The sequence below is a fragment of the Rhinatrema bivittatum genome, chromosome 8 (genome assembly GCF_901001135.1).
Source record: "Rhinatrema bivittatum chromosome 8, aRhiBiv1.1, whole genome shotgun sequence".
NCBI classification, from domain to species: Eukaryota; Metazoa; Chordata; class Amphibia; order Gymnophiona; family Rhinatrematidae; genus Rhinatrema; species Rhinatrema bivittatum.
Genome location: NC_042622.1, coordinates 141,060,090 through 141,073,182, shown reverse-complemented (window position 1 = coordinate 141,073,182; position 13,093 = coordinate 141,060,090). Strand labels below are relative to the sequence as shown.

General features: G+C 42.8%; 1 protein-coding gene across 3 annotated transcripts in view; it reads right to left on the bottom strand.

Annotated features, from left to right (window-relative positions):
* LRSAM1 (leucine rich repeat and sterile alpha motif containing 1) overlaps positions 1 to 13,093 on the bottom strand; it is a 169,151-nt gene that overhangs the window by 92,798 nt on the left and 63,260 nt on the right. For all 3 annotated transcript variants that reach the window (XM_029612087.1, XM_029612088.1, XM_029612086.1), the window contains exons 10-12: positions 11,799 to 11,929; positions 6,645 to 6,674; positions 4,656 to 4,778 (exon numbers count right to left, since the gene is read on the bottom strand). In XM_029612087.1, the coding sequence (XP_029467947.1) occupies positions 4,656 to 4,778; positions 6,645 to 6,674; positions 11,799 to 11,929 (284 nt within the window). The remainder of the gene's footprint in view (positions 1 to 4,655; positions 4,779 to 6,644; positions 6,675 to 11,798; positions 11,930 to 13,093) is intronic.

Genomic DNA, 13,093 nt, shown 5'->3' with positions numbered 1-13,093 from the left:
AAATGGAGTCTGGGGCATTGTTCTATTTCATGATTACCAAGAAGGAAGGCATATTCAACTCAATTATGGATTTAAAGCAGGTGAATAAGCCCTTAAGAATGTCTCATTTCTACTCGTTATTTGGTGATCATGGCAGCATGAAAAGGAGAGTTTCCTACATCCCTGGCTTTTTGGAGGTGTATCTACATGATCCAATTCGAAAAGATCGTCAGAGGTTCCTCAGATTTTCTGTCCTGGGGGGATACCTTCAGTTTCAAGCGCTTCTGTTCAGCTTAGTGATGGCGCCAAGAATTTCCTCCAAGGTTATGGTGGTGGTTGCGGCAGCCCTCCACACAGAAGGCATTTTGGTTCATCTTTACCTTGATGACTGGTTAATTCGAGCAAAATCGGAGGAGGAATGTCAACAGTCAACATCTAGAGTAATGTGGCTATTACAAAGTCCGGGTTCGGTAATCAATTTTTCCAGAAGCGAGCTATTTCCTATGCAAATTTTGGAGTATCTAGGAGCTTGTTTCCGCACACAGGAAGCAAAGGTGTGCTTAACTGCAAAAAAGATTGCCAAACTTCAGGGGTAGGTTTACAATCTGATACAGATAAATGCTCCAAGGGCTTGGGATTATCTACAGGTTCTGGGGTCTACTGTGTCATCCTTGGATCTAGTTCTATGGGCGAGAGCACACATGCAGCCTTTGCAGAATGCTCTCCTCTTGCACTGGAATCCTCGGTCTCAGGAATATGATATTAAGCTATCCCTTTTGCAGGCAGCCAGGGTCAATCTGTCATGGTGGATCAGAACCTATCCAAGGGAATGGATTTAGAGACTCTGGAATGGACTGTGGTAATCACAAATGCTAGTCTGAGTGGCTAGTGGGACTCATTGCCATGGAGGATGGTGAAAGGTTGCTGGAGGTTATTAGAAGCATGGTCCATCAACTGTTTGGAAACAAAAGCAATAAAAAGAGCCTTCCTAGGTTCTCTCCTTAGTCAGAGGGAAAGAGGTGAGAGTGTTTTCCGACAAATTTATGGTGGTGGTGTATATAAACCGGCAAAGGGGAACCAGAAGTCTGACAGTTTTACTAGAAGTGAGCTGCTTTTTCCAGTGGGCAGAGAGTCACTTACAAGATCTATCAGCATTGCACTTCGCCAGGGTGGAAAACGTCCAAACAGATTTCTTAAGCAGACACCCCTTAGATCCTGAGAAATGGGAATTATCAGACACAGTCCTTTCCATGATCCTATTCAGGTGGAGAGTACCTCAAATGAATCTGATGGCAAAAAGAAACAATTCTAAGCAGCCTCAGGTCTTAAGTTGGAGAAGGGAATCAAGATCTGGATGTCCTATTGTAGTTTCCTCCCTTGGCACCTGTTAGGAAGAGTTATTCAAAGAAAAGCAAGGCAGCAGGTTCAAATAATTCTGGTAGCCCAGGCGACTCATTGTGATTCAGCCATATTCAGGGTTTGCTGCATCAGAGACTAGTTCTAATGGAACATTCGACTCACTTTTGTCTTGTGGCTTGGCTACTGAGAGGAGAAGGAGGTGGAGCAAAGATTATTCACTAGAGGTTGTTGCTACCTTGCTTCAAACAAGAAAGAAGTTAACCTCTATATCTTACGTCCAAGTTTGGAAGGTGTTTGAGAAATGGTGAGCTGAGGTGCAGATTTCTCCTGTCCAGGCTTTGGTTCTTTCGAGTCTGTCCTTTTTGTATTCATGGCTAGATCCAGATGGATCTAGCCATGAATTCTCTGAAGGTGCATAAAAATGGCAGCTAGTTCCTGTTACAAAGGTAGAATGCAGGGGATATCCTTAGCTTCTCACCTGGATGTAGTGCAGTTTTTGAAGGTTGAAAGAATCTTTGTCCTCCCTGTAGGAAATTAGTCCTTTCCTGGGATCTCAATTTGGTGTTTAGAGCCTTGTATAAGGCTCTATTTGAATTCATCAGAGAAGTGTCTCTGAAGGATCTCATGCTGAAGACAGTTCCTTCTAGTAGCAACCTGCTCGCACAGTAACCTGCTGAAAGCTTTGTTGGGCAGAGATCAGTTTCTTAAATTTTCAGAGGATGGAGTTTCTATTCACATGGTGCCATCTTTCTTGCCTAAAGTGGTTTCCTAGTTTATTTCAGATCAATCAGTAGAACTGCCATCCTTCAAGAAATCTTTATCAGGAAATGGATTCAGAGAGCACCCTTAATAGATATGTTTAGAATCCTGATAAGATATTTGGAAGTGACAAAACCATTCTGAAGATCAGATCATCTGTTTGTGCTTTCTCAGTGGACAGAAGAAAGTGGAGAAGATGTTCAAGGTTTCTATAGCTAGATGGATTAAAGGAGGGAATCGCTGCTGCCTATATATCTAATAAATAGGTGGTTTCTCAAGATCTCAAGGCTGATTTCACTAGGGCTAAAGTGGCCTCTTGGGCAGAATTTCATTTGGCATAGCAGCAAGAGATTTGTAAGACAGCTTCTTTGCATATTTTCTCCAAACATTACAGGTTGGATGTTCAGGCTGGAGATGCTACCTCTTTAAGGACAGGCATCTTGAGACTAAGCTTCTCAGGTTCCCTCCCAGAGTAAGGGTGGGTTTGGGTACATCCCATGTATCTGGACTGGTTTGGGGGGATGATAAGGAGGGAACATTTGGTTCTTAGCTTCTACTTTTGTTTCCTGAGGTCTACCAGTCAATGGTCCTACTCGTATAAACCTTCATCCTGCTCAGAATTTTCACAGTTATTGGATACTTGCTTTTGGTTTATGTTCCTCTGAATTAGGAGAGATCAGGGCTGGTTGGGTTCACATGAGAATTTTTCTTCTCCATTGCTTGTAAAGGCGGGGTGGGGCGGGGTCAGTTTATTGTTTGTTTACCTTTGATAAAAGCTATAGCAAACTACTACAAACCAGGTTCCTGCCCCCACAAGGTTATCATGTATTGGAGCCTTACAATGTGGACCAAGTCTTGTCTGCATCTGAGTGATGTGTTTTGGAGCTGTCAAAAAGGGGTTTTCAACCCTGCAGAGACTACAAGTCGCTGCAGCCAAGGTGGAGGAATATAAAAATATATCAAAAAAACCCTGTGTGCACTCCTGTGAATGACAAAATGTTCTGCAAGAATAAGCATCCAGCACTCACAGTGTTAACAAACTGGGAAAAGGGCTGTACTGTTTAGCCTGCCCAGAGAACAGCACTACATAGCCGAGAGGAGGAAGCCAAAGGAATGCTGGAAGACCTTTTAAGGTAGAAAAGGCACAATTTAGCTGGCTCTGTATGCATGGGGCAGGGACAGCCAGGAAATGAGGAGTGCATCTGGCACCCCTGCAATCAATTCTTCTCCTGAAGAGTTAATTATAGAGAGGAAGAGACAGAAGTCTGTGCTCTGAGGAAATAGAGAGACAGACAGCTGTTCTTGCTTCATATCCGAGCTACATGTAAAATCCCAACAAAGGACAGAGGAGCCAGGAGCTGAGAGACTGGGAGACTTCCTTTCCAGAGATATCCAAGCCCAGGAACACATGGCTGGATCACCCTCCTAAGAGACTGAGTTAAGTAATCTAAACTTTGCACAGAGAGTATCTTAGAAGAGGAGGGAGAAGGTTTATTTCCTTGCCTTTTGTCATCTATCCAGCTCCAACATAAACATAGACTTCTTCATTTTCTTGATTTTTTTTCACACAATTTTGTGTTTGGGATAGGGTACACCCTTTACAAACTGGTGATATTGGGGTGGATCTGTTTCTTCCCCTTCCCCCCGTTTTTTTGGGGTTTTTTGCATACTTGGGGTAAAGATAATTTTTGAAAGCTGTGTACTTCATTGCTTCCCCCCCAACCTCTCTATTAGCGTTCCTTATTATTATTATTATTATTTATTTAATTATTTTATTTTTACTATCCATATGAGTATGTTGGTTGCTTTGGCTAACAGGCCATACCCAGTGTTATTTTAGCACTGCTTGATATAAATAAGAAAACTGCAAATTTGTATTATACATAACTACTTTACTTTTCCCATTTAATGTTCCGGTTGGATTTACCGTCTACTTACACAATACTAGTAAAAGGGATAATTACTGTTTTATTCTGGTGCGAAGATTTTATCTGGACTGTGATGCCACAAATGAGAGGTTGTTTGGGAAGGGCACAGAATTGTGGTACCAGGGTGACCGGGACCCTGTCTCATCTCCCACTCAGGCTACGAACCCAAAGATAAATCATATTAATTTCTCATGTGGTACTCCCCACCCCAAGCATAGGGGTAATTCAGAGTCTGGACCAAGTGTGTGTGTGTGTGTGTGGGAAACAAAGTGATTCTGAAGTGCTGCATGTGGCATAGTTTCTTATATAGGGCAATGTCAGCAAAGCTTTAATTCTCCATTTCCATCTGTAAATAGGTTAGCAAAACCCATGCATCTGGTGGTCTGGTAGAAATCAAGGAAAGAAAATTAGCAGGAAGAACCAAATTTTTCCTTTGCTGGGAGAAGGGGATGTTAAATCCTTGGTAAAAAAAAAAAAAAAAAAAAAATCAATCCTTCCATGCCACCCTATTCGTCCTTCTCACAAACCAGTGGCCTGCCTGCATCAGTTAAAAGAAATCCATAATCAGCACAAGTAGTTGACAGCTCATCTATTGATGATGCCCACTGGGGATATCTGTTCAGGACGTACCTCTTTTACTGTCTGTAGCATCTCATCCTTTCTGAGGTTACTTTGCTGGATGAGCTGAGCATGCTCTCTCTGGCCCAAGTCCAGTTGACGCTCAAACTCCAGTTTCTCCAACATTTTTTGTTCCTGAAATGGTACAAGAACAGAAACAATATGGTTTTAGGAGAGCTTTGAAAGATGTCATTGTTTCAAAACAAAGCTAAGGTACTACAGCCTGATTATGAGGTTTTCTTGGTAATGGAAAACATTCATTTGAGAAGGACTATCTTTAAACAGGGAATGGTTAAATTCATCGCTTCCATTTGGCAGGGTAAACTATTTCCCAAAAAGTGTTCAAGCATCTAATTTATTTCCTATATCCAATTCCCACTTCAGTGATTTTTCACATGAGTAAGGATTACACAAAGCAATGGCAGCAAGAGTCACCAAGTACAGTCACCCTGATTTATATGTAAAAGTTTCAAATCAATTTTAAGAGGGCAGTTTTCCAAAGAACCTGCACTGATGCAGTCCGAGGTTAGTTTGCACACATTTTCAAAGGGGTTTTACCTGGTTTGTTCTTTTTAAATTATGTTGGATTCCATGTAGTGTTATTGGGGGGGGGGGGGGGGGGGGAGGATAATTTAATTTTTTTCCATTCTATTTATTATGTGGTAGCTGAACAGAATCTTAGTTTTTATTCCCACCCGCACCACTTTCTTTTTCTCTTAGATAAACTCCCCTAATTTTGTGGTGGGCAGGCTTTCCGTACAGTTTCTCTTTAGACCTGTGCATAATTTCTCTTGCTGTCTGATAGGTTATTAGAGTTCTTGTGTTTTTGCTGAGTTTTAGAGAAAACACCATTAAAAATTTTAGGTTCACTGCTTGGAAATCATTTGGTAACTTGCCTGCCTAGTGTGAAAGTACCCATGGACCTACCTGCAAGCACTGCCAGCTCATAGAAAATTGCACACTATATAAAAAGAGTCAGAGAGAGGGGATTTCTGCAAAATTTCATGGCTTTCTACGTGTATGTGTGTGTGTGTGTGTATATATATATATATATATATATATATGTGTGTATATATGTGTGTGTGTGTGTATATATATATATATATATATGTGTGTATATGTGTGTGTGTGTGTGTGTGTGTGTGTATATATATATTTTTTTTTTGTTTTTTTGTTTTACAAATTCAGAAAAACAAAATCTTTGGATAAAAAAAGAAAGTTGACCTAAAAAGAGAGAAAGAAATAGGAATTAAAATGTGCAAACCCCTCCTCTCTGGTGAAGATTCTTGACCCCAAGTCTGAGCACATTTTTGCTAAACTCAATGCAGTAACTGCAAATGTTGAGTCCATTGCTCAGAGCCTCACTACCTCAGAACAGTGAATCTCCGAATTGGAGGATTTAACATGGGTTGACATTACACAGGAGTACCCTGAAAGATAAAATGGGGCGCTATGAATCCAAGCCTCCCTAAACTGGGCAGAAACCTGCAAGATCTGGTCGCAACACATGCATGCCAAACAGCTTTTTGTCTGGTGCCCAAACATTAAAACAGTAGTGCTGGGCAAAAGTGTGTAAAAAGACCAAGTGGCCGCCCTACAGATCTCCTAAGGGGAGACCAACTGACACCCGGCACATGACACAGCCTGGGCCCTAGTAGAATGGACCCAAAGACTGGCCCTTGCAAATGTATGCTGATGCAATTGTTTCCTTAATCCATCTAGCAATAGATATATCTTATATGCTCTCTGCCCCTTGTTAGAACTACTAAACAATACAAAAAGATGGTCCAATCTCCAAAAACTATTTGTGACCTTCAAATACCTCAGAAGAATTCTGCAGGGATCCTGGTTCCCTGGTTCGCAGTCCACTGTTTTACCTACTAGGATACCTGGAAGGCCAAAGGAGCAGAAGAAAACCACTGTGCCACCCTTCTCCCCCCCCCCCCCCCCCCAAAGGATCAAAAATCCAATTAAGCCATTCAGGTTTTAAGAACATCTTACCTTTCTCTTTTCATAGTCCAAGAATTTGCTCTGGGAAAGAAACCAATAAACAGGAACCATCAGATAAAGTATTTATGTAAAAAAGTATAAAGTTCCTTCTATAGGCTGTGCACTGTCTGAAAGTAAACTTGACCAAACCATGCAGCTAAAGCGAGTGCAATGCAAAATCATCTTTGTCCTCACCACATAGAATGCATTATCTTGTCTCAAGCTATCAAACAGTTTTTTCGGGGCAAATAAGTTCCAACTTGATCCCATAAATCCCTCTTCACTGCCATTTCTGGCAAGGTTCCAGCAGTATGAGGCTTTAGTCATAGAAATGTATTTGGGAGGGATGTTTCATTAAGATTGTCCACAAAGGAAGTCAAGATCGCACAACTAAGTATTTTATAACAAGTTGGCTTTGTATTTAAAATATTGAAATGAAAATTCCTCTCCAGCCAGTAATCGAACAGTCCAATTGCCATTCCACTGCACCCAACAACATATCACCAAAAGATATCAGTCAACCTAGCAATTTCCTGGGCTAAAAGTCCCTAAGTTTTACGGTAGGGACACCAGTACAGAGTACATGATTGCCTACAGTACTAGTTCTCAACGGGGTACGTGCACCCCTTGGTGTATTTGGAAACTTGTCAAGAGGTACATTACCTATTGCACAGGAGAAGAGAGCCTCAACTGCAGGAGACAATTACCTGCCATAGGAAAAGCCACCCTTGTTGCTCTCAGTGATCCACTACCAGCATTGATCTGTATGCCCTCCCACCTCCCAGATCACCTGTGGCATCTCCCAGTCTCACAGCAGCTGGGAAGCAGGCAAAACAGCCATCCCTAGCATCAGACCAGTAGGAGAGGTAGCTAATTGCACTGATAAAGCAGCAGACATCACAGTTAACAGTGAAAGCACTATGCTGCTTGTATTCACAGCTGCTGCCACTGTCTGCCTATTGCCTGAGCATCCTAATTATCCTATGTAGCCTTCACAGTGGTTAAGTGGAAAGAGAGACAGCCTCAGGGACAAGAAGTGCAGCACTTTCACTGCCCCAATGGTGCTTGCTGCCTCTCCTGAGTACCACTATTCCCAAGCTTGTGGAGGATACTTTGCTTCTGCTCTCAGTTGCCATGAGAGAGAGAGAGACAGCAAGGCTGGGGAGCTGAAGAGATGGGAGCTGGGAAGAAGAAACAGGAGTGATATTAGACAGACAGTGACGATAAAGAACAAGAACAGGGAGATGGGGAAAGAGTGTGGAATGATAATGTGTGTGTGTGCTGTGACAGAAGGCAGAAGCTAGAGAAAGAGAGGGGGGAGTACTGGGGTGGGGGGAATAATCACACAGAGCAAGAAATAAGGAGAAGGGAGGGAAGGCTGAGATCCAGCAAAGAAGAGATGGAGGTCACAGAGGCATCAACTGAGAAAGAAGCAGGGAAAAAGATGAATAGTGGGAGATAGGAGAGAGAGAAGGAGAGCGAAAAGAGGACGAGAGGTAGTTGAAGATGACAGATTAAAGAAAAATATGAGAGAGAAATAGATGAAGAAAGGAGGAGACAAGCATAGCAGGAAAGTAAAAATGGAAAGGTAAACCAAAAAAGAAAGTATGACACCAAACCAAATGAAAGCAGAGAAGAGACGGGGGCGGGGGGGGGGGGGGGGGGGGGCTTAAAACCACCAAGGCAGGGAAAACATTTTATATCCAGTTTAGGTACTGGAATAGGACTTTTTGAAGTATTCATTTATTATATATTTGTCATGATTTTGACTGCTAGGAGCCTCCCCGTTAACAAGGGCCCTCACTGAGCCACGCTCTGCCCTATTCTAGCTGCTGCCTCGAGGGTTGCATGACAGAGCAAGGCCAGATCTATAAGAACCTCCCTCATAGATTCCTTGGTGCCTCATCATGAAGTCACCTCGACTCCTTGCTTTGGCCAACCTAGCCTTGCCTTGTTTCTATGAGGCCTTCGCAGCCTTCTTTGTCTTGCCTTGTTTCCATATGGTCTTCTTGTCTTGTTTTGTTACCATGTAGCCATAGAGGCCTTCATGCCTTGCCTTCTCAGTGTGGCCTGTTTATGACTTCTTGTCTGGACCTGTCTTGACCCTGTTTGGTTGTTTGTTTCTATAGTTCCTGTCTGGGCCTTGTCTATTGCCAGTCTTGCATTTATCTTGTCTTTCTATTGGTTCCTTCGCCTGTATCTATATATATCTTGCCCTGTTCTTGTGTTCCTGTCCTATCTGGGCCTCCCTGCAGCCCTCCTGCTTCCCTTGGGTTTCCCAGTGGGTCTAGGTTTCCCAGCAGCCTAGCCCATCTACATATCTTTCCCTTGACAGTGTTCCAATGTGGCCTGTTCAGGCCTTATATTGTTCTGCTTGTTCAAATATTCCTTGCCTGTCTGACTGGTTCCCTGTGGGTCTCTCAATGGCCCTTCTGTTCCTGTGGGCCTCCCAGTGACTTTCCTATGCCTTGTCTAGGCCTCCCAGTGGCCTACCCTGCCTCTGTGGTCCCTGTCTGGTCCTTGTCTTATCTAGGTCTCCCCGTGGTCTATCTAGCCTGTCTACACCCTGCCGGATATTTCTGTTACAGTTTAGCCCATGTTTTACCCTGTTCCTGACTGAGTGTGTATTATCTTGTTCTTACCTGTGTGTTTTACCCTGTTCTAGCCTCGTCTCACTATGCTCCTTCCCTGCCCAGCCTAGCCTTGCCTCCCCATCTAGCCTTGTTCCCCTGTCATGCTTTTGCCTTCCATTCTCAGTCAGCCTTCTTTGGACTGATCTTCATTGCTGACTCGGTCTGTCTTTGGACCTTGCCTCTTTTTGATCTCTGCCAGCCCCAACCTTGCATCTGTTTGACCCGCCATGCACTGTTCCAGAGACATCCTGCTATCTGCCTGAACCTGCAGGCCCAACCCAAGGAGGAGGTGGCTGGACAGGCTGAAGATCCTGCCCTGCTCTCCTGTAGAGTCCTGTATCGCTCTTGCTGGGGTAATTCAGTCTGCCTGACCGTGGCAATATTCTATGGCAATTTATTCATAGTTTTAAATTATGTAAGTATTGACAAATAGTACTGTTGTAGACTTGTTAGCTTTATTTTCTGCATGTAGTATGTATGCCTAAAATGTGTCATATACTATCTTTGGCATTTTTTTATGTGGAGATAAGTGACATGGATAGCAGTGTCTACGTGTAATATTCCTTCCCTAAGGAAAGCATAAAGTAAACTAGAGTTGTCTGGCACGCCGTGTCGCAGCTCCTTCTGTTTGCCCTTGAACTTCAAAAACTGGTGGCAATTTGTCGGAAAGAGATAATAAAGTATTGCAAGAAACATGTCCTCCCACTACCTCAGCACCATCAGCTCTACTGCCCAGGTGTCACTTCCTGCTAAATTTGGGTTCAAAAAAGGTTTGGATAAGTTCTTGGAGGAGAACATAAGAACATAAGAAAATGCCATACTGGGTCAGACCAAGGGTCCATCAAGCCCAGCATCCTGTTTCCAACAGTGGCCAATCCAGGCCATAAGAACCTGGCAAGTACCCAAAAACTAAGTCTTTTAACTGTCCATTAACTGCTATTAATCAAGTTTACTTAGGGAATAGCCACTGCTATTAATTGCATCAGTAGCAAGGGATCTTCTTAGTTTTTGGATAATTGCCAGGTTCTTGTGGCCTGGTTTGGCCTCTGTTGGAAACAGGATGCTGAGCTTGATGGACCCTTGGTCTGACCCAGCATGGCAATTTTTTTATGTTCTTATGTGTCTATACTTGCTATTTGACAGGTAAATGCCAGTTGAAAAATAGGTCCAAACATCACTGAAATGTAAATGTAGAGAGCCCCTTAAGATCTCCATTGAATCTGGCCCTAGTCTAAGACCTGAGATAGGGAAGTAGAAGTGGAGCAAACTACTTGCCACAGCATTGCTGTGAGGTTGCTACACTGGTAGGCCCCTGCCTGCTCAAGAGCAGGTAGAGTGGAAGATCAGTGTGCCATTTTTGTTCAGTTTGAGGAAAGAGCTCTTTTGGTTTGCTCATCTATTCCTGGTAGGCCAGGCCTTACACCCTGGCAGCAGAGGATAGTAAGGAGAAAGCGACCGTACCTGCTACTACTTCTTAACTTGTTTGGAGTTTGAAAAGAATATTGGGACTTTATTTTTTTAGATTTTCCTTGATCTCCTAGTTCTGGCTCAGGGAGGAAATGTCCTGGCCCTGGGAAGGATATTAAGAGAGAAACCCTGTTTTTCCAGTTCACATTTAGTGGTAGGAAAGAGGTAGCTCTGCCTATTGAGAAGCCCTTTAGTGATGTTTGTGTGTTCTGACTTTTTGTTTTGAGAGGAAGTTTTACCCACTCTTTTTACCCAGGAGTGGAGAGAAAGGAGTTTCCCTGCTATGCTAAGATTTGGATTTTCAACCAGAAATGTTCAGTTAACATCAGAATGGAGAGCTGGATAAGTTTAAAGGATTTCATATGTAGACCCTCATAGGAGTCTCTGCCCTTGGAGGAAAATGACTTGGAGAAATGGAGTGCCTGGAGAACATCAGTAGCCTCAGAAAGACTGCTCAGCACCTGCCATACTGTGAGACACATGCACAGATGAAGAGAAGTTTGGGGAATAAGTCTGGACATGGATGTAAGAAAGAGAACATGTAGCTGGTGCTGGCTGATTAAAATTGAAGATCTACTACAGTTAACTTTAAGCTTGGAATACCCATCTAGATTGTCCAATCTGATGATATGGCACCCAGTAAACATCTATTTTGAGTTAACACCCATTGAAAAGGCTTTCATCCATGTGCCCTGCTGGTCTACCTACCCCTTTTTCAGAGGAATCCATCCCTCTAGGGCTGTTGAGAATTTGAAAGAACTTAAGACCGGGATCAAGTGTGACCCTCTGCCTTCTCAGCACAATACTAGAAGAGGGGCTACATAAATATAATATTTTCTGTTAATTTTTAACTTTTTGAGACCCTGGGGTACACAGACCTCTCAACCTCTTGAAAGAGGTATACAAGTCATAAAAGTTTAAGAACTACTGGTCTATACTGCCACTATCTGACTGTAAGCTTACATCCCAATTATGGATATTAAAAAAAAATAAATAAAAAATCCCCACTTCAACCCATGAATGCCCTCAATACACAAGTTGTACTTGTAAAGTGCTTCTTACTAACCTGCAACTCTGTTTCTTCCCTGATAGATTCAGACCAGGTCCCATCTGTAATGTCTGCTGTGACTTCTCCTCCATCACTTTCCAGGACAGAGAGCAGATATTGGGAAGGAGGGCAGTACTCAATTGCACATTCTGCAAACACAAAGGACAAGAATATTGTCTCATTCTGTGACACAACCACCCACATTATTTCAGAACTGAAGCTCCAAACTACTTGGCCAGTATCCATCTGTTCTTCCCGTTGCCTGGAGTTGTGAGCAATATGACTTAATTAGCATAATTCTTCCTAGGTATTCAATGCCGATTCATTGATAAAGAAAAGCTTGAGTATCATGTTCTATATAGCACTGTACAAGCATATGCAGCAGGGGAGAATGTTAGATATAGTGTACTTGTATTTCAGTAAGGACTTTGACACGGTTCCACATAGACATCTTATAAATAAGCTGGGCGCTCTTGGTATGGGCCTTAACATGACCGACTGACTGGTTGAATGGGAGGCAACAAAGGGTAGTGGCAAATAGAGCTCACTCTGAGGAATGGTGCATTATTAGTGGTGTGCCGCAGTGATTGGTCCTGTGGCTGATTCTTTTCCATATTTTTGTAAGCGATATTACAGAAGAGTTATCAAAAAAGGTTTGGTTTTTTTTTTGCAGATGATACCAAATCTACAACAAGAAGGTGTAGAAAACATGAGGAGATATCTAGCAAAGCTTGAGGAATTCTCTGGAGTCTGGCAGCTAAGATTTAATGCTAAAAACATCATGCATTTGGGTTGCAAGAACCCAAGGAAGTGGTACAGTATTGGGGTGAAATTCTTCCATGAAGTAAAAGAGCAGGATTTGGGTATGATTGTATCTGATGATCTCAAGATGGCCAAACAAGTGGACAAGATGAGAGAAAATACAAAAGGATGCTTCTCTGTATAGGGAGAGGAATTATAAGAGGAGAAAAAGGGAGGTGATACTGCCCTTGTATAAGTCCCTGGTGAAACCTCATTTGGAATACTGTGTACAGGTCTGGAGACTGCACCTTCACAAGGATATAAAGAGGAAGAGACTAGGGGATTCATAAGGAGGCATCGCATGGGGGAACTCCCGTGCACGATCGATAGAGGCTTTGCTGAGTTCTGAGAACTTGGCCCATGTCTGTGCTGTCTCATGACATCACCCACGTGTAGTGGTTAATTCATCCTCTCTACAGAGAACTCTGCTTACAAGTAAACAAACTTGCTCTATCTGAAAACATTACATCGTCTGGAAAAATTTCTGTTATCTGAAAATTAGTTAGCTTCTG